The following is a 26,138-nucleotide window of genomic DNA, read 5'->3' as shown; positions in this document are numbered from 1 at the left end:
CAATTGAGACTCCACAGACTTTCTGGCAAACCTGCTGCTATCCTTGACTACCCTCACTGTGGGGAAAAAAACTGTATATGTCTGACCAGAGTTGCCTTTACAGCAACTTCTGTTGCCTCCACCAGTTCTGAAACTGTCATGGTCTGCACAGCTGAAGCTGCTGTCGATCTTCGCATTCCCTACCAGCTCTTCCATAACTGCAGGTCCGGCAAAGCATTTCCTTCAGTTGGCCTATCCAGTGTCTGCAGTAAAAAATGGTCACTGTGGGACTCAAGCCACTTGGATTTTGAAAGTCAGGGTTCCTTACTTAACATTTCTGGGGAAATGGTAGACATTTGTGGCTAGAGATGCTATAGGAGATAGATTGACCATAACACAGGAATAACAGGCATGCTTCAACTATGATTCATTTCATTTTCAAGTAGATGTCCATAAAATGTTATGTGGATTGTACCTATTTCTCTCCACTGATTGTAAAGGCTGCTGACTGCACTATGTGCATCACGGAGATCTAACATTGAATTAAATTACTCTCACCGTTGCAGACTGTTAGATAGATGACCACATCCTTCTGTTGTTTGTGGGTATGGAAATTTACTCTGCAAGTCAGGGTACAAACTTACTGAATATGATAGATGCTGTATTTTGAAGTACCTGTCCTTTAGGGAAATGTTGTGGCATTAACAGCACCATATTTACTGATTTAACATTCACAAGAATGTACTTCAATTTAGCACATTTTTATTGGCACTAAATGTTCTGTTCCTTTGATTCAAAATGTTTGTAAAGCCTTCTAAACTAATGTGGTTTGTAAGGACTTTGTTGTCTGTTGTGTACATTTGCTGGTGTGTTGATTGCTTTGTCTACTGTTTCTGTTCTGCAGGGACATACTATAGTTTTTGACTGGATTAGGCAGTATGAATTTTTTGTTCAGTCTGTGCAAGCCTAGACAGAGTTTTAACAACTGTAGATAGAAAGGTCTGTCATGGACAGGTATGTGGAAAAATGCCAGTCTTACTGGTAGTTCAAAGGGAAGCAAAAGAAATCAATTTCTGGCATCTTGGGAAGAAACCTGAATCTGTTTGCACAGATATGCTGGCCTTCTGGAGAAGGTTCATAGGTTCTTTTATTTCAGTGTCTGTAAAAATTAATAGAAATGCAATGAAAAGGTTTCTAACTTTCAGGCTTGCTTTCCCTGTTGAAGAGCCTCATTCTCAAACCAGGCTAAATATCCCTCCCTAATTAGTAGCAGATGCAGCAGTACGTGCACAAGCATGTGTCAAGAGGACATTTGGAAATCGTAGCAGAAGGTACCGTGCCAGATAGGAAAGGCATATGTGAGGCTGAAGCGGGGAGTTGTTAGGAGAGTTCAACAGTTGTTTTGTAAAGATAGGGAGGGAAAGGGGACAAGCTGTTACGGGTTTTTAGGTAATGCTGCAAGTCAAGCACATGACTTCCACTTGTCTTCAGCAGCAGGCTTCATCTGTTATTTAAGTATATCAGAAATGCATAAGAGTTAGAAGACACACCTCCATAACTGATCTTCAAAAATATGTTTACAACATTTACAGATTTTCCTCCTGTTCCCAAGTCCAGAAGCTTTTTAGCAGCATAATGTCCACATTTTCATTTTCATTTTTTTCCTCTTGCTATCACATTGTTGTGTAAAAGAGGCAGACCAACCACAAAGATATTAATGATGGTGCCAAGACAGACAGAAAAACTTCCTGCTACTAAGAACATAGAGACAGAATTAAAGAAAAAATATTTTTCTTTCACCTTGTTTAACAATGCTGCTACTATACTGTTACTATTTTTATTACTTCAAATTATGATAAAAATATATTAATAGACAGTATATGTTTAATTGAAATTGTTATTTGGCCCTTAAATATACTTGCACCAATCTTATTTACATAGCCCTTCAATTTCAAATGCATCATACTGATGATTCCTAAAGGTGTTTTTTTGTTTGTTTTGGTGTTCTTTATTTTTATTTTAAAGTAGTGCCACCGATAAATATTTGGAGTTACATTGCAAGGTTTCTGTCATTCTTGCTCAACTCCATGACTGCAGTCCTTTACATACTGGATAGACTGTGATTTATAAACACTGATGTTTTCAGTGCATTTTTTTTACCTGCCTTTGCAGCCTAATCCAAAATGGTTCAATTTTATTATCTAAAAACTAGATTGAAAGTGTATTTTTAAATATACTTGAAGTAGGATCAATCTTTTGAGTCGTGAGTGAACATCAGAGTGCAGAGCCTTGTATGGGTACTTGACCCGTGACAGCGTGACCAAGGGGGTAGAGTGGCACCTCTGGTGTCATATGGATAAGTAGCATCAAGTGGTGTTGATGCAGCTTTTCTGCCTGCTTCCCCCTTCTGCAGTGCTCTGTGGAGGAAGGGTGCTTCCAGGAAACCTGGCCTTGCATTTCCCCAAAGCCACTAACAGTTTTTGGTGTTAGGAATATGTGAATGAGTTGGCAGCCCTCCTACTCACAATGGAAACCATTGTCAGAAATACATAATTTTTATCCTCCTTTGGGAATATCATAACTGCTGCCACATGGTCGCCACTTTCCCCATTGTTTGTCTGGATAATGAAAAGAGAGGAGACAGTCTTCAGGAGGGCAAGGAGAGCTCAACTGTGGCCTCACAAATCCACAAAATCCTGTGTGAGGGCTACAAAGTCATGCCGTAGGATAAGGTAACCACCTTTGCTATGTGGGTAAGTTCTTGTCCGTTGCTGCTTCCCAGGCAGGGGCTGGATGATTTGAAGAGCTTCTCTGTAGACACAAGTTCAGACAAACTGACTGGTGTTCATTCACAAGGAGCGCTTCCAGTTCCTAAGTGTAGAAGGTGATTAATGAGGTTTTCTTTTCTGAAATATTGTTCAGAAGCACACCAAAATAATCTCACGTCACAGAAATGTGTAGCCTTGCTAGAAGTGGAATATTCTAACAGAAAAAAGTTGCAGCTGAAAATTTGTAACCTCTACTTACACCAAGTATGGTTTCAGTTAGTTCTTTTTAGAGTTACCAAACTCCCCAGGACATTTTGTACCTAATATTTATATTCTTACACAAGCTTTAATTTTTAACCTTACTGTAGAATGTGCCTATGGAAATTGCCCTGTACTCTGCTGTAATTAGTGCCCAGATCTACTACACTAGCAATCATTTTCTTTAATGAATCGTGAAGGATCTGTAAAATGTGTTCCATAGTATTTATTTTGCTGTTGTTAAGTCAGTGTGTTCTTGGCAGGATTGTGCAATCTGTGGAGCTGTATAAATACTTACAAATATTGCTGACAAGCTGGAGGCAGTCCAGCAGGGAGTTACTAGGATGGTTAGAGGGCAGGAGGAGCACATGATATACAAGGGGAAGCTGAAGAAACTGGGTTTGTTTTCCATTACCTACACGAGCTTTTATGGACAAGCCAGTTTCTTCTGAGAGCTACGCACAAAAAATAGCAAGGGGTCACAAACTGCAACAGAAGGTGAACGGTTTGAGCATGAGGAAAAAATTCTTCCCCTGCGAGTGGAGCAAGTTTTTCTGGAGAGGCCACAGGATCTCTGTCATTCGTGATGCTCAGAGCAGGGCGGGGCAAGGCCCTTAGCAGCCTAATCTAAGTGTGAAGGTGGCCTTGCTTTGGCTATAAGGCTGGGCTAGATGACCCCAGAGGTCCATCCTAGCTTAAACTATTCCGTCTTTCTCGTAAATAAATGCAGCATAAAGAAGTGCAACTTCGTGTGCTCCTCTGCGCTTCCAAGCTTACTGATAGGATGACTGTAGGCAGCGTTGGTCGCACCTTCATGTGATTATGATTGCCAAAGTCTTCCTACTGAAGTGTTCCCAATTGCCTGTAGCTCGCTGGGGAATTGTCTTTTGCTGAGTTTGTGAAAATGTGCTCAGATTTTGGTACTCCCACAAGAATTCCCAGTGCTCTGTGTGCATGTGTGTGCTCAGTAGAAACTGGCTTGCACTTTTAGTAACTAAAATCTCCAAAGACCCTGACATCACAGTTTGCTTAGGCTCTCCTAGCAAATAGCACTGACAAGCCTGTGTGTGCTGCCGACAGAGGCTGTCTGAGCACGCTCTGTCCCAGGGCTGCAGAGATGAAGCAGTTTCTCTCAGCGGCCACAGCCAGCTGCTGTGGGCTGGGACATGGCCAAGTGCTGGAAATGAGAGCAGGAAGCCTGTCTCTTGTGTGCGTTCATTTAGCCCCTTGCTGGTGCCAAGGCAGTGTGGAGGAGGGAAGAGGTTCAAATTTAGTGGGGACAAGAACTAAACTGGGGTAAAGGGATATGGGCAAGGGTTTTATTTGTGCAGCTGTGTAGATGTGAGCTGAAGGAGTCTCAATGGCCCTGTAGATGCCTGTCTGCATTATTTATCTGCTTGCATGCCTTTGGGGCTCCTTCCTGATTGTGACCCTCTCCATGTTCCAGAAGCTTCCTGAAAGTATTGAAATTTTGTTTGGATAGTCCTTTAGAATAAGCTTACCTGCAGTGCAGTTGGATTCAGCTCTCTATACAGCCTCTACTTGTGTTGTCTGCCACTCGGTTGTTAACGTCAAGCTGATATTCCCTGAAGGTGATCTGGCATTGGCTAACTTCCAGGCAGATGAGCTAAGAAGCATCCAGGGTCCATGTCTGGCTGACAACAGAGACATCAGTCCTGCATCCAGGGGTGTTCTGCAGTGCAGGATAGCAGGAGTGATGGATATGCAGCCAAGGAGCTAGGCTGGGCCAGTTTAGATGGGGTGGAAGAGAAGGCACCTGGACAGCAGCTTTCTGTGCATTAGAGGACCACTATGGCAAGCGGAGATCAGGGTTTTCTGAACAGCAAAAGTGGGACTGAGCACAAGATCTTGAAGACTGGATCCTGTGATAAGGACAGGAGGTTGGAAGCAAATGACAGGTTTGTGATACTGAGACGCAAGGAATTAACCAGCAAAGAAATACACAGAAATGCTCTACCTAAACCCTACAGCCTACTTTCTTCCAGAGTCTAAGTTAGAACTGGAGTTCTTCATCTCATCAGCCTGCTGCTTCATACCGAAGAGATGCAGATCTCATCGGCAAAGAGCATGTCTGAGCCAGCTATGGGGCGCCAGCAATTAGGCCTTTCCCATCCAGGCAGCGTTGTTGCAGCTGGCATTCAGGAAGGTTGGCTCATGTTCATTACATATTTTCTTCCTGTGTACATATGTCTTTTTTTCCACTGTGCGCTAGAGCTGCAAAAAGAAAACATAAATCTGCTGGTGACTGAGATTCATGTAGTCACTGTGTCAGAAGTGCACCAGTTTGTTCTCATTAGGAGCAATAGGTTAGTATTTCAAGGCGGTAAAAAGGGAATGTTTTATTACATTTCTTTTCTCAGTTTAATCTGAACAGGCCTGTACTGCATTTTGTAGAAGGGTCCCATGGGGGAATTGTTTAGGTACACCCAGTTCAGCATGAGTAAGCATGGTAGAGCCAGTCCCACCCTCTGTTCATTTCTTAATGAATTTGTGTCTTTTTTGTGCAAGTGATAGGATTTAAGTTGCTCAGGAGTCACTGTGATCCTGACATTTTTAATTTATAAGCCAGCTTTCTAAACAGCTGTTTAAATGTTAATGTATCATGTATGTAATTCAGTGTATCTTTGATATGAACTTAAAAGATGGTTTTCATACAAGAAATTGACATTGTGTGGACAAGCAGTTTCTCACCAGGATGCCTGTGACGAAAATTAAATTGATTTATATCAGGGGTCCTCAAACTACGGCCCGTGGGCTGGATATGTCCCCCCAGGGTCCTCAGTCTGCCCCCGATATTTACAGACCCCCCCTGCCCACCCCACCCCCCGCCGGGGGTTGGGGGGGAACCAAGCAGCCGCAGATGGCTGCCTGCCACTGCATCCGCACGCCGGCCCCCTGGTTAAAATGTTTGAGGACCCCTGATTTATATATTCTGTAACAAATAGCTAAATGCTGCAACAGTTGCACATATACAGTTATACACAGCTTTTAGAAGAGATGGCAAAGATTCTGTGGCAGCAGTTCAGAGACAGCTTTGCAGTATTTTAGGGAATTGATACCTTTTCATTTGTAATACTTGTGAAGTTCATTTGATGTGTTTATTGTTGCAATCTTTAAACATAACTCAGTAAGTCCTCACAGTCACATAGCAGAGCTGTAGTTCTCATGGGCCCTTCTGGACTTCAGATTGCAAAAATGTTAAATTGCAAAACTGAATTCACACAGATGTTCACCAAAATGTATTTTCTGTTTAGGTGTTGTCTTGATAGCAAAAGCTCGGTGTTCCCTGTGGAGGAGGCAGCACAGTTGTCAGATGCACCCTAGCTGTACTACTTCCAAGATGCCAGGGTGGATCCCTTCATAATACCCCACACCACCACCACCCTGATTGAGCTGGATTAGCCAGTTTCCACCTTCCCACTTCAGAAGGTTTGCTGGGAACTTTTGGCCCTGAGGAGAAAACGGAGCTGTGCCCTGGGACTGCACCGCGGTCTGTCCCTTGGCAGCAGCCTGCTCTTCTGGGCACTCAGCAACAGTGCTTCACGGGCTTCCCACATTCACACATCAGGGCCAATGTTTCAAAAAGTAAAGGAAAGAAAATAAGGGTAGAAGGAAAGCACCTTGAGGAAAGGGGCAGAGAGTTCATCAGGGGAAGCAAAGAGTTCAGGGAGGAAAAGGGGGGACAAGAAGACAAATGAGAAAATGGCAAATGCAAAAGGATTTCTGTCACTAGGTTAAGTGATAAAATCTGAGATCCCCGGTGCTCCAAAATACCATAAAAGGGAATTTGTTGTCTGATTTTCCCATCACGTGATTGTTAGTTATTCTGTTTTTGCAAACTGGACTTAAAAAAACACTAATGTTGCCTTTCCTTTGAGTCATGCCTTCCTAGGAGCCTAGCACCAGGTGTGTTCAGTTCCCACTGAAATGTGTGAAAGTTAATTGTGGACTTGGGTTAGATTATTCCACTAATCACATTTTCTTACTAGTGTGTCCTCGGACCTGCCACACTACCACACAGGGCTCACAAACAGTACCTCACATTTGGCTCTTCAGAGCTTTAAAATGAGAGGTATTTTTGGCTCTTCTCACAGTTTACATACTTAAAAAACATGATGGCCCCTTCAGTTTGTTGAGCCTTCCTATTAATCTATGAATTGGATTGTGGTACATCATCAGTGACTGAATCCCAAAAGCTGTACATCTTCTGCCTTATCTTCATGTGTAGTATAGAAGTCACAGAGAATTAATGCTGCATGAACTGCTCCACAAGATTTACAAGGGAGGTGGGAGCCAAAGGCCATAACCTGCAAAGATCTTTTTCTAACTGCCTCTGGTACAATCTCAATTTTTAAATCCAAAAAGTGATTTAAAGAATCAGTCACCAATATACGAGCAAGCAGAGGTGATCTTTATTTGGCAGCACTGGGCACATGGGGGATCGCTCCACGAAAGCCATGCACACCGAGGGAACCTTTCAGCCCCCTCTTTATACAAAGTCGCTCATGTCTATTCATTAACTTTCTGGGAACTCATTAACATATCTCACATCTGGACAACTAGCACACTCCCATTCAAGGACCTAGTATATCTTCGAGTTAACATTAACATGTCTTGTGCCTGGACAACTAGCACACTCCCTATGTCACCCATTCAAGGATTTAGTGCATCCTCAAGCCAGCAATAAGGGTCTCCTCAGATAAACATGAGCACACCGTTCTTTAAATAAATCATATATGGCCCATTATTCAGCAGCAGCAGAATAAGCACATGGCAGAAGGTCAGGAAATACTCTGTTCTTTCAGTTCTTCAAGTCACTGTTGCTTTTCACAGCTCTGCCTGGGGAGCAAGCTAAAAACCACCATGAATGCTGTATGCATTCTGGTAACCGAGAAATTAATAGGAGTTTTTTTCACAGTGTCAGGAGTATCCGTCTATGGGTGCTAAATGACTACGTGTTGAAGGGCTTTATTCAGCTGCCTTTCCTTACAGTTTGGTATGTCCTCCCTTACGGCATTCTGCCTTGTTTCATAAAAAGACTGAAGAAATCACCTTTGCCCATGGACTAAACAGGGGATGTTAGCACAGACCTCCCCATGCTTGGCTACACTCCCAGACTGGTGGTTATATAGTAACTTGTAAGGGAGCCTGAGAGTGTTGTTTATAGACAGGAGACAGGACAGAGTTCAAGAGAAGAGGACAGGACTTCACACCTTTTGAAACAGTCAGTTTCATGCTACCGCCCTTGCCGTACTCCTCTTTCTGAGCTCTCCGTATATACATTATACAGAGCTCCGATTTCCTTGGGGCAGTAAAATGGAATAGCAGTTTTATCACAGAGCTATGAACTGACATGAGCTTGCCCAGGATTTCTTGACTAGAAGTAGAAGAGAAAGTTTGTATCATGGATGACAAGCCTAGGCTGACAGGTGAAATAAAGTTTAATCAGTTTCTGTAGTAGAAAAAATATTTTAAATATTTAAATATCCACCACTGATGGATACTGATGTCTGTCTTCCTTGCAGGCTTCACTTTTCAAAAGGATTTTAAAACAGTAAGCCAAGGAAGACTTAAAATCCCTTTACCCTTGTATCTTATCTCCTGTATCTTCAGTGGTTGCTTACCAAACGCACACTGAAGAGCAGAAGGATGGAGCAAGCCCTGGAGATTCAGCATTCCTCCAGTGATGTGTCTCTAGCGGTGGGGGATGGGGGGGTGGGGGAGGGAATGGAGCCAGAGGTGATGCCTTGATATTTAAAACCTTTGAATATTTTTTCCTGTAAAGTTGACAAATCTCCTCTTGAGCATACAGATGTAAAAAATGTTAGGATCCTAAATGTCATGTAATAGGGACTTTCTGAACTCGAGTGGGGAAGCTTGTCCTTTATTTCCTTTGAACCTGCTACTCACTAGTTGCTTTAGCTCTCCCATTTATTTACTTATTTATTTATTCATTTATTGACACAGTGAATAATCAATCCCAGGTCATCTGTTCTACTTTTGTGGATCTCTCTACTAAACTGCCTTTTCCAGGATGGGAAGTCCTAGGTAGCTGAAAACCATTTAGGATAGGAAATTGCTTTTCTTTCCACCTCTGCTGAAGCGGGTGGAAGAGAGACGTGTATGTGTGTCCATGTATGCATATGTACTCTCCTGGCCTCTGTACCATTGTGGTTTTATCCTCAGAAGTTAACTCTGTTGTTGAAGTCACACAGTGCAGCTGGGTGAGGCAGACCTGAGCAGAGAGCCACATCATGCAAATCCACCTCTTCCAAATGTGACAGCAGCTATATGGAAGAAGTTTACAGGCTTTCTGCAGTGGTAATGGATAATGGCTCTTTGACTTACCTTCTGCTAGGCAGCATTAGAGAGAAAAGACTTCTTTTTTGTAGTGCTGCTTTTCTAGATGCTTAAGCAATTGATACTTTAATATGCTCCTCAGTTCACATGGTTTCGAAAGGGCTTGGCACTTTTATGAGAAAAAGGATCCTGATTTGAGCTCAAAATATTTGCTGAGTGATTTCTAAAAGAAGAAGACTTGTAAGAACATTTGATTTATAGATTGGTGAGACATACTAAGGATGTTCAGGGGCCAAGTGTAGATTAATCTGTCAGCATTTTGACACTGTCATAGGAATTTCCAACATGTGTCACCATGTTCTGTGCCCTCAGGACTCAAAAGGGATCACTCCTGGGTTTGGTTTCCCAGCTCAGGTAACAGCACATTTAGCCAACAGACTGAGACCTATGCTGACCTACAATACCATTATATAAGCAGTCACTTTAATAAAAGTACTAGGTATATCTGCACCTCATGTTGTTCAGTTATACCCCATGCAGGGGGCCAGTGCAAATTTAGGCACGATGTGAAGCCTTTCATTATGTTCGTTGCAGATGGAGTCATGCACTTCATTTATAAGAGAGGAGCAATCATGTACTTTATTGATATAAAACAGTGAGTTCACAAAGTTCAATGGTAGATGCAGCAGTGGTTTGAGAAGATTCGATGGCAAGGTACATGTTTACTGCACAGAGGACAGGGTCAGACAAAACTGTCAGGGAGACCCTCCTGTTGAGTCATGACGTTCAGAAAGGACCCCTTTGCATCCTGAACTCCTCCTCAGAGGGGAGTCTAGGTGGGGCTGGATCTGATCCTGGTCCCAGACTCAGGTAACAGTTTATGTCTAAAGGGTTGTATGTGCACAGTCAATCCTTTTGTCACTTAGCTTTCAGTTTAGCATGCTATTAATCACCGACTGGGAATCTGTTGTGATAAGGAATCTCTCAACCTTGAGAAGTACCTTGAGAGGTGTCCCTGCTCGAGGGGAGATCCCAGCCTGCAGCCTGGTGCCATGCAGGAGAGCTCAACAGGCCCTGGGCTGTCCACTATTTATGGAGTAAGATAATCAACTTATAGTCATGTTTGCATACCAGCAAGATGTCTTGAGTCACCGTTCCATCCACAGATGGTTGTGGCTTAGGCTTGGAGTGGGGCGTGGGGGAAGGTAAGGTGGGCAGCACACTGCCACAATGATGCATGGTGGCGTTGGGACAGATTTCCACAAGGTGATGTTGTGTTCCTATTTGAAAAGCTTTTTACAAAATTAAAAACACCACAATACTCAGCATGAGGAAACCACTTTCTCTAACCTGAGTTTCTACACAGCTGAACTGTTCAGATGGAGATTTCCATAAAAGACAGGTGCCCGATACCAAGATTGTCACCTCAAATGAATAAATTATAACAAAGCATCAAGTGATTGAATACCAGATTTTGTAGGGTATGTAAGGGAAGACTTAGCAGATGGCATTCTTAGCTAAACATTTTAACATGTTTCTGGCATATATCTCTGTTCTGTCATGTGGACACTGTCTACCCACTCTACTCTCACCACTCTTCCCATCTTCTGATAAATCTTCTCTCTCATGCTAAGGTAAGGTTCCAAAAACTACTAAAGTTTTTCAGTTTTCCTTTATAGTTATAACTGCAGTCTCTTGACTACCATATTTTCCCCTTTTTTCTTCTTTGATATGTTGTGATTTGATTTGGATGCTTACTTCAAGCTTAATCATCTAGAAATGAGCCTGGACATTTTATAAGGTGTACATCAATATTTCCCATGTTCTTGGTTCCTGGTTCTGTTGGAACAACTTATACTTCGAAATTAATCTTTCTAATGATAATTTGACATTTGCATTTATTCTTTCTGGTAGAACTAAAAAGCATAGTTAAAGAACAAGAAAAACTGAAAAAGTAAAAAAAAAATACATTCTGGTTTTCAAATTTCAAGCAAAGCAAAGCTGGGTAGTAAGTTGGTATAAAACTTCCAGCTATTAGTATTCCCTGAACTGGCTTGCTTATTCTTCTTTAATATGCACCTGTCTCAGATTTGTCAGAGCCAGAATTGCTGGACCTGTTTATATTATCAATACAGAGGTGTTATCCAGAATTTCACATTAATTTAACCAATATAAATTACTCTCCGTAAGTCCATGTGTGGCAAGTACAGACCATGCAAGCTGACTTCTCCCGTCTTGTGCTCATTCATGGTGCTGGAGTCACACCACAAGTCAAGACAAGGGACCAAATGGATTTCTGCTTCAGCTTTTTAGTCCACGCCATGTGCCCTCACATCATTTTTCTCATGTGCAGAATCACTGACACTCAGGTTTAGGCACCTCATAAGGAGCAAAGGTGATGTTTTGGTTTGGTTTTCCCACCAATAAGAGCTTCATTGCCAGTGCAAGAATTGGGCTTGTCTGTGCCTGGCTGCTTGTTCCTAAACCTTCACTGCTGCCTCACACGTGCTGGCACAAGCTTTTTTGCAGTGACATGGGAAGCTGGTTTGAGGAACCAATTTGGCTGGAAAATACTCCTTTTCTTCCCCAAAGTGTTAACTGTTGCCTGTTTCCCTTCCCTGGTCCAGCATACCACCTGGTCACACAGGCTCTTGGAGGAGGAGAGAGAAAGTCTTGGAAAAAGAGGGAGCCACCTCCTTCCTGTGGCAGGGCCAGCTGTTTTTTGCTGCAGGATCTGACTGAACTGCAGTCAAGGAGGAGAGATCGGTATCTCCAGATGGCAGATCAGAGCACCTGCCCTCATTACCTCATTCCTTAGGGGCATCAGTTAAGCCCTTTGAAGTTAGAAGGCAAGAATCCATGTCTTTGCAACCAGAAAGCATCCCAACGAGCCCAGGGAGAAAAGAAGTGCTAAAGCCCACCCAGAACAAGGAAGGCTTTCAGGCAACACCAGTGACACGTGTCTATAACACCCTGGGGAGCATAGGGGGGCAGGGGGCGGGGGAGAGTTTTGACAGCACTGTGCTGGGATTGTTAAAGAAGAGATGCCAGGCTTGTTTGTAGAGATCAGACAGAACAGATTGCAGCCCGGAAAGACTCCTGTGCTCCCTTGCTTTGATACTAGCAGAAAACCCACAAAGAGATTATCCAGCCTGTAGCTATTGTATATACTATTCCTCCTGTTTAATGCAAATACATTATTTTAGGATGTGATTTTATTTACTGCTTAGGTTTCTTAGCTGTATCTTGATATATTTAAGGAAATCCCTTTGGATCCGTCATGGGCAACCAAGGGACCAAACTGAGCATGGTCAGTGTAAATGAGGTTCTTGGGAGCCTGACATAATGATAGAACAGCATAAGACAGTTATATCAAAACTCTTTGCTGGTCCTGTAGGTGTGAAGAAGGGCTCCTGATTTGTGGATTGTAATTGCACTGTTAATTTTATGTTTGCATTGCCCAAGAGCAGCAGTGTGTACTCAGAAATCCATTGCAGAGCTGATCCTGGCCACATGCTGCTGCGTGGGGAATGTGGCTCCTGAGCACTGTCAGGATCGCAACCCTTCACAGCTCAGCTGTCCACTCTTCTCACAGCTGTTGCCATTTCTCTTCTGCTGTAACATCGGAAGGCTTTCACCAGGACAAAGCATATGAAGAGCATGTCTGTACATATCTTTTCTCCAAGTCCTGAAGCCATAGCATCTGTTGGCTGGCTGCTGAGAAGGGGAGGGAAGAGAGAAGTAAAATAACCGGGGAATTTTCTGTGTTACCGCTGGGGCCTCTCTCCCTGTGTCAGTCCCTCTTGCTTGTTATATTACTCTTCTGCCTCAGGGGAGAAGGGTGAGCTTAAATATTACAAGTTAAAGGACCATTACTGGAGATGTCTGCTTGGAGGTTGGGGGGTGGGGGTGGGCAGGGGTGGGAAGAGTAAACTAAGCAGATAGGTATTTCAACTCTCTGTCGTTTCAGTAAGGATTAATTTGTTAGTCAGATGTGATCCATATTTTTGCTTACCTTTTCAAAAGAAACAGCTCTAAGAGCAGCTGGAGAGAGAGAGCTTTTCATGTTTCTTAAGTTACCAACAGTTTCTTCCTATTTTTAAAGTAAAATAGCTAGTATTGTTTGTATTTTTATTATCTTGGACCTGACTGTGATGTGCTAGGTCCACATGCAGTAGCTACTCATACATCCTAATACCATATCCTGTCCAGACATAGCAGAAGATGTTTGCATTTTATTTCTGGAGTAACTGTCAGAGTACAGTGGCTCACGTCGTTCAGTATAGTGTTGTCTTGGTCACTGACATAAACAAGGTGACAGAAACACTGAAGTTCACCATATATTCAAAACTTTGCAGGTTTTGATGCTGACTTGAGCTTTAAACACCCCCTGAGTAGTTTGCATATTCCTTCTGGATGTATATTCCTTCTGGAGACTGATCTTTATATGCAGCAGAGTGCTGAGTGTTTCAGAGTAGGCAGAAGCAATCAAGATAACCTCTCTAGGTATATTTTCCAAAGCATAACTGCATTCCCTGATCTAGTGTTACTTTTAGCCCAGCTATAAAAGGAGGCTGCTGGAAATCACAAACGGGGCCTTGCTCAGAGACTTCCAATTCTGCTGTGCAGGCCGTGGGACAACCCCTATAACACTTGCCTCACTAAAACCAGCAGGATTGCAAGCTGAAGAATTTGTCTCTAGAGATGCAAATAAGCATCCAAGCAAGGTTGAAGTGCTAAGCTCAGCCTTCCTGAGGTTAGTCCAGCATTGTGGCCAGCATTCAGTGCTAGTGAACATCTGCTGAGGAAGAGCTTTTCAGTGGAAATAGTGTTGTTCTTTTGGTAGAGTCTGTACTTCGGTGTTTTAGGAGACAAAGCTGTGTTTTTCACAGTCTGCAGGGTTGAACATTAACTGTTGATGTAAACCTGTCTGACTATTCAGGGTCATTCTGGCCTCAAAATCAATGATGAAGAGCAAACATTATGGGCTTTTATTGATGAGTTCACTTCTTGGGCATGCCAGCTAGTGCAAGAAGGTCTGAAATGTTGCAATACATTCTAGACTGCTTTTACCTTGTCTTTTTTCATCTGTTGAGAGCTTTTTGAGATCAGATATTTTGCTGTAGCTTCTGCCTTTCTGATGTGCTTCTTGAATGTCAACCTTCCACGGAAAGATTTTACTCTTTCTTTTTGTCTGTTTTCATTAAAAAATAATTTGTAGTTATGTGGAATAACATAGATTGAATCTTCTGAAAGAATCAGCATTTGATTCAGATGGGTGGGGGTCTTTTGACGGTTGCTGACAGCTTGTGAGTGAGCCTGGGCTGATTCTTAAGGCAAACACCAGTTTGTTCAGGATTTATTTTCTGACTGGAAAACCACAATAAGTATTACCTGTGCTGTAATACAGAAGAGCTGGTGTCACTTACTTCACCACACATGTATATTTGCAGATGTGCTTTCTGTTCATGGGTAGATAGATGTCACTGAAATCTTAAGTTCTTATCTTCTTATGTAGAATTATCCAGCCAGTCTCCTGCTATGGCTTCTGACCTCTCTGACAATCACTAAGCGCTCAGCCAGGTGTTTGCTTCACCAAGTAAGGCTGCAGGGAGCACTGGCCTTCCTTGTGCCACAAGTTTGTGTGAGGCTGTCTCTCACTCTCCAGACTTGTAGGTGGCTTCGAATCTCTTACCTTTGACATCAGCTTGGCACTGAGCAACCGTTCCTTACTGGCTTGGAAGTGTTCCCTCACCCCAGTCCGCCACTCTGTGTGGTGTGAGGCAGTAGCTGCAGTGCAGAGCTGTGGCGGGGTGTCCAGGGACAGGTGGCGGCTGTCCAAAGTGGGAGGCCAGGGCAACTACTTGCCTGCATGGGGTATCCAACACCCTTCCTACATGGGGATGGGCAACTCTGACACACAGTCAGGCAAAAGCAAACCTCTTGTTGCAAATACAGCTTTCCAGGATACAAAGAGTCACAAAATTCAGGTTCATTTTTAGAATCAGTTTAGCAGTTGCTTTCTATAACATGCATTTAAAATGAAGCAGCTTCCAAGTATAGGTGTCGTTCAGATTTAAAGTTCACAGATTTGGGGTTTTGTCTTCTTTCTGTGTGCTTTTTTTTTTCCTCTGCCTTTTTCTGCCTGCTTATTCTGGGCTGCTTGTAGCTCAACCTAGCATCTAAAGTGACTGAAAATACAGGAATATTTAGATGTGGAGTTCAGCACTATAAATCTCAAGGTAAAGAATCTGCAGCCATCTCTGGCAAATTCTGTTGAAACACAGATCATAATGTAAAATTCAGCTCACCTTTCCAAACTTGCACAGGCCCTGCAGGGTCATCAAGATTCAGTGTTAGCCTAAATAAACTGAGACAATACGATTTAGTGTATAATCAAGAATCGGATCGAAGTAAAAGAGTGCCAAAAATGTAGTTCTGGTCATTTGTATAATTACAGCGTGCAGTTATTGCTGAGGAAATAGTGTGATTATAACTTTATTCTTGAACGCTGAGTAGCAAACTCTTTCACTTACTGTGCAGGGGTGTAGGTGGAATAACAGTTGCCAAGACTGTAGTCAAGATACAAAAATCTGGCTAAATGCACACAAGTGATCTGTGGGTTGTTGTAAGCTCAATTTTCTCTTACTAAAGGCATTGGAGGAAAATCAACAGAATGACTGCCAGCTTAAATGGTGCATTTGTTGACACTTACAGAGTAGCAGAAGGATACTGAGAGAAAAATGAAGAGAACAAGGAAAGGTAAGCCAGAAGTGAGGTGATGCACGATCAGTGCGGGAGTTGAATTCAGCAGTACCTGCCTTCAGGCTTTCCAGACCTACAGGGTCTCCAGAGCAGGAAAGGTGTATCTTGTAGTAATACCTAGTGTCAATCTGTAACACATATATCCGTGATTAATATCTGATAGATAGATAGATAGCAACCTGAATGTAAATGGAGTTTCCTAACTGCCTGGCAATGCAGTGTCTGACACAGTAAAGCAAGCTGTGGGTGCCAGGATTTTCTGAGTAATCGTTTTGGCTTTGGCAACTGTTCTTCCTTTCCACTTTCTAAGCTCAGTTGGGGTCCGCATAACAAACCTCTACTCTTCCCCAGTTTTCCCATTGCAAAAAGCAGAGAAATGCATATGTCACAGTAGTTTTAGGGAGATTTTTTGTATTATTTAGGGAGATATTTTGACTATTTGAACGATAGTTTGAATGAGGGCATGTGCAAAGCTCTTAATGTATTGTGAGCTGGATGTCCAGAACCTGCTGACTTTAAATGCATATTGGAAAACTTCTACAGGAGAAGGAAATACTAGTACAGATGCTATGTAAGAGCATTTTTTGACTGACCTATGTTTCCTTGATTGTTTTAAAGAATCATTAGATGTACCCTTATTGACAGTGCCTATTAATCTTTTGTTAATCTCAATAAACCGTGAAAACTGTATTGTTTCTGCATGAATGTAGCTCAGGGGAATGAGCCCCTCCATGTCATAGCATCCTTAAAGTCCATGCTTTTGTCAGAAGCAGAGTCTTCTTAGGCTTGCTAAAGACTAATGTAACACTAATTCTGGAGACCTAAGTTAGTCTTTAGTTGAATATTTATTTATCTTGAATATTTGCTCTTTGTTTTGTCCAGTCAGGAAATGGCTGTGTTTTCAAGTGAAAAAAGTCGTGGCTTTGCTCTAAACACCTCTTGTAGCTACTTGAAAAACCTAGTTTATGAAAAGACATTGCAGGAAGATGGGAAACAAGTCAAGTGAGAAAGGCCCATTTTTCAATAGTGATCAAACTTCAAATGCATCTCTGGAGCCTGTATCTTAAGTACTGAGAAGAAAAGCACCACCACCACCTCTGCCTGTGACTCTTCCCTGACTAAGAAGCCCAGGACTGACAGCACTCGGTTCTCACAAAGAGGGAAGGGGTGTTGGAGAAAGTCAAGTCCAGCAGAGGATACATAAAACTTAAATCACTTTTGGCAGTCTGTCAGAAAAAAAAAAAAAAAAAACAAAAAAAAAAAGAAAGAAAGAAAAAAAGAGATATTTCCTTTATAAATCTGTCTACTGTGCTTTTGAATATGGTTGTTTTGTCCAAATCTCCTCTGCAGTAGTAAAATGAGGATGAGTCTAGAGGCTTACTTTCAGGCCCGTCAGTGCCATACAGATGATCAGAAGATTCTTTTAGGCTCATAGCCAGATCACAGAAATAAAAGCTGAAGGAAAATATGTATTATTCTGTTAAGCTCAACTCCCTTCTGAGTCACGAGTGCTCCCCATTTGCCTGTTTTCTAGTGCTTTGTTCATGCTAGTGCTGAATCGCCAGTACTTCTGGGGGGACTTTTTCCACTGTTTTCCACTGCTAACTTAATTCCATCAGTCTAATATTGGCATGATTTCTCTCTCATTTGGTATTTACATCATCCTAAATTTCAGAGTGAGTTAAAATATATCCAGCTCAGCAACCTTCCCATTTTGGGAAGAACAATCAGATACTCCCTGTTTGTAACTTGAAATGTGTCACATACGTTCCCTTCCATGTGCAAGAGTCCAGCTGGGATCCAAAGCATGTATGTCTAGTCATGTCCTTGAGAACAGCTTGGTACTGTGGATGGGTCGTTGTTTTTTTCAAAGAAAACTGGTTTGTAAATTAACAGGATTTTTACATGATGTATCACAATATTGGCTTCATTTCTGACAATGAAGAGTGGAGATTGTTGCTTTATAAATACTATAAAAAGGACAATCTTGGTAGGTCTACAAGAGCTCTACTTAAGCAGGGGACAGAACTGTTGTCACAGCAGTTTTCCTTTTGAAATCCACCAGAAAGGATGCTCTTAACACAAACACTGCAAAACTGCAAAGACTCAGGTTCTTGGTAAGTTTGAGGACTAACAGAGCAGAAGACAGTAATTTTATTCTTCTCTGGCTTGTTTTTAAAATTTCACTGCATCTTCTTTGAAACCAGTAACTTATAGTTCATGATTCATTGCAATAATAAAGCTCTGAGTTACTGAACAAGTAAACATCCTGGCTACAGTAATAAAACAGACGTTCTGAAAAGCACAGGAGAAATACTACATGCCAGAATGTTCTAAAATACTGAAATCAATTCAATTCTCTTTGGCATCCAAGAAAAGATATGGTCCAGATGTGCAAAAAGAGTGAAAATACAGTATAAGCCCCTGTATACTTCACAGTCTCTGTAAAGACATAATTGGGTGGTTCTCATCGTGAAGAATTGTGAAGAATCAGCATGACTTACAGTCTTGAGGTACTCAAAGCTACACAGAATTTTCAGTCATCACTGTCACCGAGTATGGAAAGTAACTCCCCAAACTGCTTTGAGGGCTCAACTTTTGTTCAGTGCCTGTACTCTTATTCTGTCTCTAAATCACAGGTCAGTAATGTCCCTTGGGATTTCACTCCAGGTGTGGAAGGTAACAAATGATCCTGCTAGTAACAGCCTCTGGATGTTTTTTTTTGTCTCCTTAGCCATTATATTGATATATGGTGACTGTAACTGGGAACTTCCCCCTGGACTGAAGAACAAGATCGGTGCTGACTTTTGGGAGTTTCCTTCAAAGACAATCAGTTCTGCGGATAGAACTGGCATTTTTCCTTTACTCATTTCACTTGACTAAAAAACACACCAAATTCTACTTCAAATTTCAAATGGAGACTGATGACTTGTACTCCATTAAAATCTCTGTAGAGTACAAAGTAGGATTTTTCTGTTACGTGTGCAAGTGTTATTGCACATAAATCAGGCCGTCCTTATTTTGAGGAATAGTTAAAGTCTGCAGAAGCCAGAAGTAGATTTAAAGTTCAACAATGGGAAGTGCAAGAAATTACAACTTGACTCTGGTCTCCCAAAAGCAGCGTGAATTAAAAGGACCAAATGTTAAGAACAAGGCCAGATTGAGGTCCTCAGGAGTTACTTCATTCAAATGTAATGAGGGTGTGGAGGGGGAATAAGTAAGAAACATCAGGATGCATCTGTACATAACCAGCACTGTTTCAGTGATGACATACTGTTTGGGACATGGTGTCATTGGTAATTGACAATACACAGCTGTGGCTGTCTAACAAAACCTGGCAAATTCACGGCTCTGCTTTTATGGAGCACGGATTATAGTGGACCTCATGACTGAAACCTTAGATTTGTGAGGAAGATCTCAGTCTTTCTGTTGCACTGTCATTATTCTGCAGGTGTCCTTAAACATGGGTGCACTGCGTCATTGCTTGCTTGTTTCTTTTCAGACTGTCGTTACAGCTACCTGCTTTCCCCTCCAGCCTCTTACCTCAGTATCTCTTTTGGGTGATACCAGACATGCAATTTTTTCTCTACACTATCATGATATGTATGTGCCTGGCCAAGAAATTGTCATCCTCACTATTTAAACTGAGTGACGGAGCAATTGCAGGTTTGCATCAGCTCCCACATTTCATTTACAGTTCGTCAGTATGTTTCTTCTGCCTTTACCTCATCTTTTGCTACCCTTTTCTGTCTTCCTGTCGTACATGTCCTCTCGTGCTTTTCTTTCAAACATGTTGTCTTCTTGTCTCATCCTTTTTTCCTCCTGTGTCTTTCTCCTTCTTTACCTTTTGCTCCCTGCTTTTGCTCCCTTTGTCCACTGTCACTGCCGATGCTAACTGTGCTGATAACTTTTCCTTTGTAAAAACACTCACGTTGTTCTGGCGTGGCCACGTCTGTTCGCCTTCCTGGCGCCGCTGCGCAGCCGTTTGCTGCCGCCTGACGCACGATGCGCTCGCTGCAGCACCTGGCCCAGCAGGGCTCTGCTCGCCCCGGCCACCGCAGGGCTTGGGCCCCCTCTGTCCCCTGGTCAGATCAAAACATGGTTATCCTGCGTGAGTGCTCCCTCCTGTGCTGTCGAAGTGCCCCCTCTGCACAGCTCCTTGTTTATAGGAAATGAGCTGATGTTGAAATGAGGGAGGTGAGTTGTCAGGTTTAGTCAGGAGCATCAAGATGTGCCCTAGCGTGACTTTTCTATGAAGGCAATTATAAATTTTCAGTTCTTGACCTGGGTTCACACTGAACAGTCTTACTCCCCAGATCCTCTGAGTATTTTCCTCTTGGAATCTGGGGAGGTGTCAGCTTGGAGCTGTTTAGGTGATGCTGGATTATACTTCAGCTTGTCTTTCTGGAAAATGTTGGTCCTGGTTCTGAGTACCCATGTCAGGTGGCTTCAGAGCAGCTGTGTCTCAGCTAGGACATCCTCTCACCTCTGTGTGATGACTTTATTATGTCACGTGATGGTGAGCAATGGGTTTGCTTTTAGACAGCTGTTAACTTTGAACTGGGCTTCAGACTGGAAATTGCTAGTACGTGTGGAGGAGAAAGAAGGGTGTTGGAGATTTTTGTCGGTGCTGTAGAATTTGTTTGCTCTGAGAAGGGCATGGAAGACCTTTTGTGATGTTTGCGTATTGCACATAACTGTTTGCCCAGTTGGACCTCGTTTGTGCTTCCATATTTCCTCATATGCCCTAGCACATAACATTGGTCAATACTGAACAGCTACAGCAATGACCATCACAGTTACAAACATCATTCATTACTATTTTTATACATACTTTCTTGAAAATGTAATTTCGATCGAATTACAACTATATAAGTAGTTAAGAGACAATTGGAAATGAGTTTGTTACATCAACTGCCTTTCATTTACAAATACTGTCACCTCTGGCTCTGCTTCCCTGTATGCATTATTTATGTAGGCAGGCCAGCTGATAAGGCTTGCCTGTAGCAGGAACCGTGTGATTCCACCACTGCGGGTGGGAGGGCATGATTTGGAAAGCCCATGCCAAAGGCCATGGAGCATGGCACATGTCCACATTCTTGCTCATCCGTGTACTGTCTGCTGGGCAGTAGTACTGAGTAATACTGCGTGATCGTTTTTCCCCCAGTCCAGAGCTTTTTTTGCTTACTTTTTGTGTGTACCCTTATGGATGTCACGTCAGTAGAGCCACATCAGTTTCTGTTCTGTGGGTGCTCAGTAGCGCGGACAGTGTGGGAAACCAGCACAGTCACTGGACTTTGATGCTGTGGAAAAGCTCTGCTTCTGCAAGGCTTTTAATTACACTAATCTCGCTTGACAGAAAAAGGGAGAAGTTTTTTCTGAAAGAGAACAACCTGAAAGAGAAGATCCATTGCCTCTTCATTTGGTTACCAAGCTCCAGGGTATTTTTGCTGTTGTTTTTGGGGGTTTGTTCATTGATTGCATTGCAAACTTGCTAAAAAATCCTTCTGGCATTCCCCAAAACCCTTGTGCACACCTCACATCTGTTATGCAGTGATGCCTACATATTATTGCTTGAAGTAGCATCACCAAAATATTTTTCAGTGCAGAGGTGAACATAAATTCTTCTTTCATACTCCTCAGCAAAACATTGTTATTTATCAAGAACTATTACAATATATAGACTTGCCCCAAAATATTCTTATACTGAAAATATATATATTTACTGAATATATATACTGAATATATATACTGAAGCATTTCCCATCAGTTTTCCCTGCAATATAGCATCTTAGAGTTTTTAAACTTTGCTTTCGTTCTGTTGAGTACTTCATGTAGAAGCATTTTCATTTATTACTGATATGAAATTATCTTCTTTTCCCAAAAAAAGTTGTTCCAGAGCTTTACTCTTGGCCCTTCATGGACAGATTGTACCTAGAGCAAAAGCTCAGTCAGACTAACAAGCAGACTGATGAGGAAGTGACCTGGCTGTTGTCTCGGCTTGCTGCATCCCACTCTCCATATATGTGATGTCTGACAATTTATTAGTACTAGGCTGTACCTGTTTAAAATGTCATCCATTGGCAGCAAATATTGTTCATTTGCTGTGCAATTTGGACAAATGAGAATTTCCTGGTACCAGCGGAATCAACCTGCCCTTATTAAAATAAATTGCCCGATAGTTTTTGAGGTTGGTGGATCTGGGAGCAGATCCTAATTGACAGAGCATTCACTTTCAGTGCACAAATCTGAGCTACACTAAATAACACAGCAGATCTTCGTAACTGTTTCTAATTTTAAATGTAGTTAATGCCCCTGTTTACGTTTCCATCTTTTTCTATGAAGTTCTAGCAATGACGCATTGTGTATGCTTTGAGAATGGATTATATTAAGATATACTGTTGCGTAAGGTTTCTTCTATCATTGATTTGCATAGGGGGACATGTTACTCTTCTGTAACTTTGTTTGCTCTAGGTTTGGTAGGTATCGTAAGTTCTGATAACTGATAATTCTACATAAACCTTCTAAAATTACCAGAATCAGAAATAATTCCTTTTGTTCAGCAAAAATATACCCTCTTTTTCATTTTCTGTTTAGTTAGCTTAGGATTTTTTGATCATTCATATCCTCATTATTATTTCACCTACCTAAGTCCCATACCAGTAAGAGACATTTCTGTACAACTTGTGTACTGCTCCACCATTGTTCCCACAGAAGTACTAGAGCTCTGGTGGCAGCAGGACTTTCCCCAAGACAGTGGTAACCTATTTTGTTACACCTCAGTTATAAACTTCAGCTCCTTGCTCTTCCACACTCTAAGGCTAGCTCGCTTTAAAATTAAATTTTATTAGAGGGACTTTTAAGAAAAAAAAAACAAACAACAAAAACATGAGAGGACCTAATCTCTGAAGGAATTGGTTTTCTGCTACCTCTAGATTTTAGTATTTTTTTGCTTTGAAGTCCATCTCTATATAACTTCCAGTAAACTGCAGTTACAATACTGTGTTCTCTTTTAAAAAAATTAAAGAATATATAATATTGAAACTATGCTAAATGGAAAACTGTAGGCTAGTGACCCACAAACAAATATAAGCAGAAGAGATGGCACATCTGCATTCATGATTCTTTCTGTAAACTGCAGAATTGTTTTAGCTACTGTTTTGGCACAGTTTCTTCTGGCTGAGCCAAAGTTTGGACCATGGCTAATCTGTGGTTATAGCATAATGTGAGCAGAATGCAAGAAGATTTTACTCTTTTGCAGCACAGTTTTGGCAGCTGAACATTTACGTTTAGCTAAATCCAGGGGCAAGATTAGGAACTTTTCTACTAAACTTTCCTAGTATTCACAGTGGAAGCCACAGATTTAGCAGGTTTTTCCATGTTTTCTACTGCTGAATCTGCATATTCAGCCAAGGCATTATCTTGAATGAAGCAAGTGGGTTTATTCATGACAGTTCGTCTAGAACTTGCTGGATTGGGTAGGGAAAGAGCAAGTGTGTATCCATGTTTTGTTTTGCTTTTCTAGTCTATTTAAAATCTCAGTTTGACAGCCTTTCTTTCAGTACCCTGCTGCCTTTATGCCTAAATGCATTCAGCTGAGCTATTGTGTTCATTTATCACATTCTGTTAAGGTTTGTTCAGGAGATGGAGCTCACACAGGGTGTACAACATTGATAATTGACTTGTGTGGGAAACAAGGAATTCAGATCTACCCCAAGAGTGCCAAGGGTTGTACAGGTCAGTATGACAGTTTCCTCCAGTCAGTCACAAAAGCCTGCAGTTTTGAAGGCTGGAAATTGACATAGAAACTGGAAACAATCAATCAGAAGATAATTTTTCTTACAAATTGAACTGGTCACTATATATAAATATATATACATATACATATATATATATGTATAAACTCATAAACCAACAGTATAAGAGTCTCAAACAAAACTGTTCCCTGCTCAAAAATTCTTGTGGCTGTTGAAGGAGCACCTGTGAGACAAAGAGTCCTGTCATCAGAAGTGGAAAAGTAAGTGGGACCTTAGGGATACATTCCTCTGAAGTGACGGTGTAAGGGGCCAAGTCTTAAGCTGTATTCTGTGTGTATCAGTAATCCTCTCCATTGTACCTGATACCACTTCTGGCTTTTGTTATGATCCATTTTCCCTGAAAAGTTTGTATGTCTTACAGTCTTTAATTTAACTTGTATATAAAGCTGGTGAAATTAACAGAATTCATTATTAAGACATCGTAGAGCCTATATCTAAGATCCTGCTGGACCTCTCAAAATGCAAGTGAAGTTTGATTCCATTCAGTTCATTTCATCATGTTAAGAAGTGACAGTGTGACTTTATTTACCTCTGTATATGAGGACATGGTTTGCATGGGCTTTAAATATTGTATGTTCTAGCTATAAAAAAACATGGCACAGGCATCAACAGAAATACTCTAATTTAGGACGGTTTTCCAGTATATCATTTTCTCAAATTTTTAACCTGTTTCAGTAAAAATAGCTATATTTGTCTTGATGCATGTATCTGAGGGTAGAAACAGGAAACGCCGTAACATGTACTTCCTTGCACACCATCTGTTTATAGAAGAAGAGAGAGACTTACATCTTGTTGATTATAGGTATTATGCAATCAAGGCAATTTTACTTATGTCTTTGAAGTCAAGGCACAAAATTTCATTTATTTTTGTTTTGCTTTTAAACAATTATTTGATTTTTCAATTAAATAGGAAAGAAAGTTCAAGTTTTAGATCTGGAACATTCATACATCTAACAAATTATACTGTTCTTGAATCTTCTGTTTTATTTTGGATCTGTGTTACGACAGTTTGCAATTTCACAGCCATCTGCTGGTTTTAATGAAGATTTCTATGATGTGAAAATTTTTCGAAGTATGCTGTAAAAACATGTAAAAGCTCAAATCAATCAAAAGCATTTTGGGGTTTAAGCCAAAGCTGTCAAATACTGTGTATCATACCAAAAAAAATCAGGCACAATAGTCAAAATGGTTTGTTTCAAAATTTTCTGAAAAAGAACAGTGTGATTTTTTTTTCCTTTTTGCTGCAACACTTAATTTCAAAATTTGTTCCAATTTAAAAAATAAACACATTTAAAGTTCAGTGAAATGAAACATGCTGGCTAAGAAAGAAACCTTCCTGTTTAACTCTTTCCCATCAAACATCAGTTATTTTAGGTTGGCCAGAAAAATTCTAAATTGGGCCGGGGGGTAAGCCACCCAAATTACAAAATCTCTTATTTACATACATGTATTCACGTCTTGCTCAATGTCCAAGTGTGAAATGAGGCAGTGATACGGGATGAGCAAAACAGAAATGCGTAATACTCACGTATTAGTTACTGCCTGATGTGGATGTGTGGCAGCGTGTAATACAAAGCACACAATTTGAATCATTAAGCCCAAGAAATACAAATTGCTGTGGCATGGAGTGGCTGTGCCTGAGCTATAAATAAAGGAATCAACATGCAGGAAAGCTGCAAAATCCTCATGTGCAGGAGGAAGCATCTGGTGTGTGTGTTTGTATGTCTGTACCTTAATACTCTTTCTGACTTTAAGTGTAAATGTTTTGTACCAAATATTACCATAGAACCGTGGAATGGTTTGGGTTGGATGGGACTTTTCAAAGTCATGTAGTCTAAACCCCCTGCAAAGAGCAGGGACATCTTACACTAGATCAGGTTGCTCAGAGCCCCATCCAGCCTGACCTTCAAGGTTTCCAGGGATGGAGCACCTATCACCTCTCTGGGCAATCTGTTCTAGTGTTTCACCACCCTCATTGTAAAAAATCTCTTCCTTATGTCTACTCTGAAATTTGCATATTCACAGTTGTGATAGTGCAGAAATATTTGCAAAGAAGTTCTCATGCAGAGTCTGGTAGCATCGTGTCATTCTCTGGCCAGGGATCAATTCGCCAGTCATAAACACTGGACTAATATCTGCATTTTAATTGCATTATGGAGACATTTTCTTAAATAAATGATCACATTTCCCAGGTAGTCAGTGAAGAGAGATAGACACTTCCATGTGCTTG

General features: G+C 41.4%; 1 protein-coding gene across 11 annotated transcripts in view; it reads left to right on the top strand.

The window, feature by feature from the left end:
• GHR (growth hormone receptor) overlaps nt 1–26,138 on the top strand; it is a 125,430-nt gene that overhangs the window by 81,297 nt on the left and 17,995 nt on the right. For 5 of the 11 annotated variants that reach the window (XM_055790395.1, XM_027793276.2, XM_027793272.2 and 2 more), the window contains one exon: nt 23,723–23,828. The exons of 5 other annotated variants lie outside the window; for them this stretch is intronic. In XM_055790395.1, the coding sequence (XP_055646370.1) occupies nt 23,723–23,828 (106 nt within the window). Of the gene's footprint in view, nt 1–16,054; nt 16,089–23,722; nt 23,829–26,138 lie in introns of those variants that run through there. One more of the 11 variants, XM_055790397.1, reaches the window with a different exon arrangement.

The sequence above is a fragment of the Falco peregrinus genome, chromosome Z (assembly GCF_023634155.1).
Source record: "Falco peregrinus isolate bFalPer1 chromosome Z, bFalPer1.pri, whole genome shotgun sequence".
In the NCBI taxonomy this organism is placed as follows: domain Eukaryota; kingdom Metazoa; phylum Chordata; class Aves; order Falconiformes; family Falconidae; genus Falco; species Falco peregrinus.
This window is presented reverse-complemented; position numbering and strand designations above follow the sequence as displayed.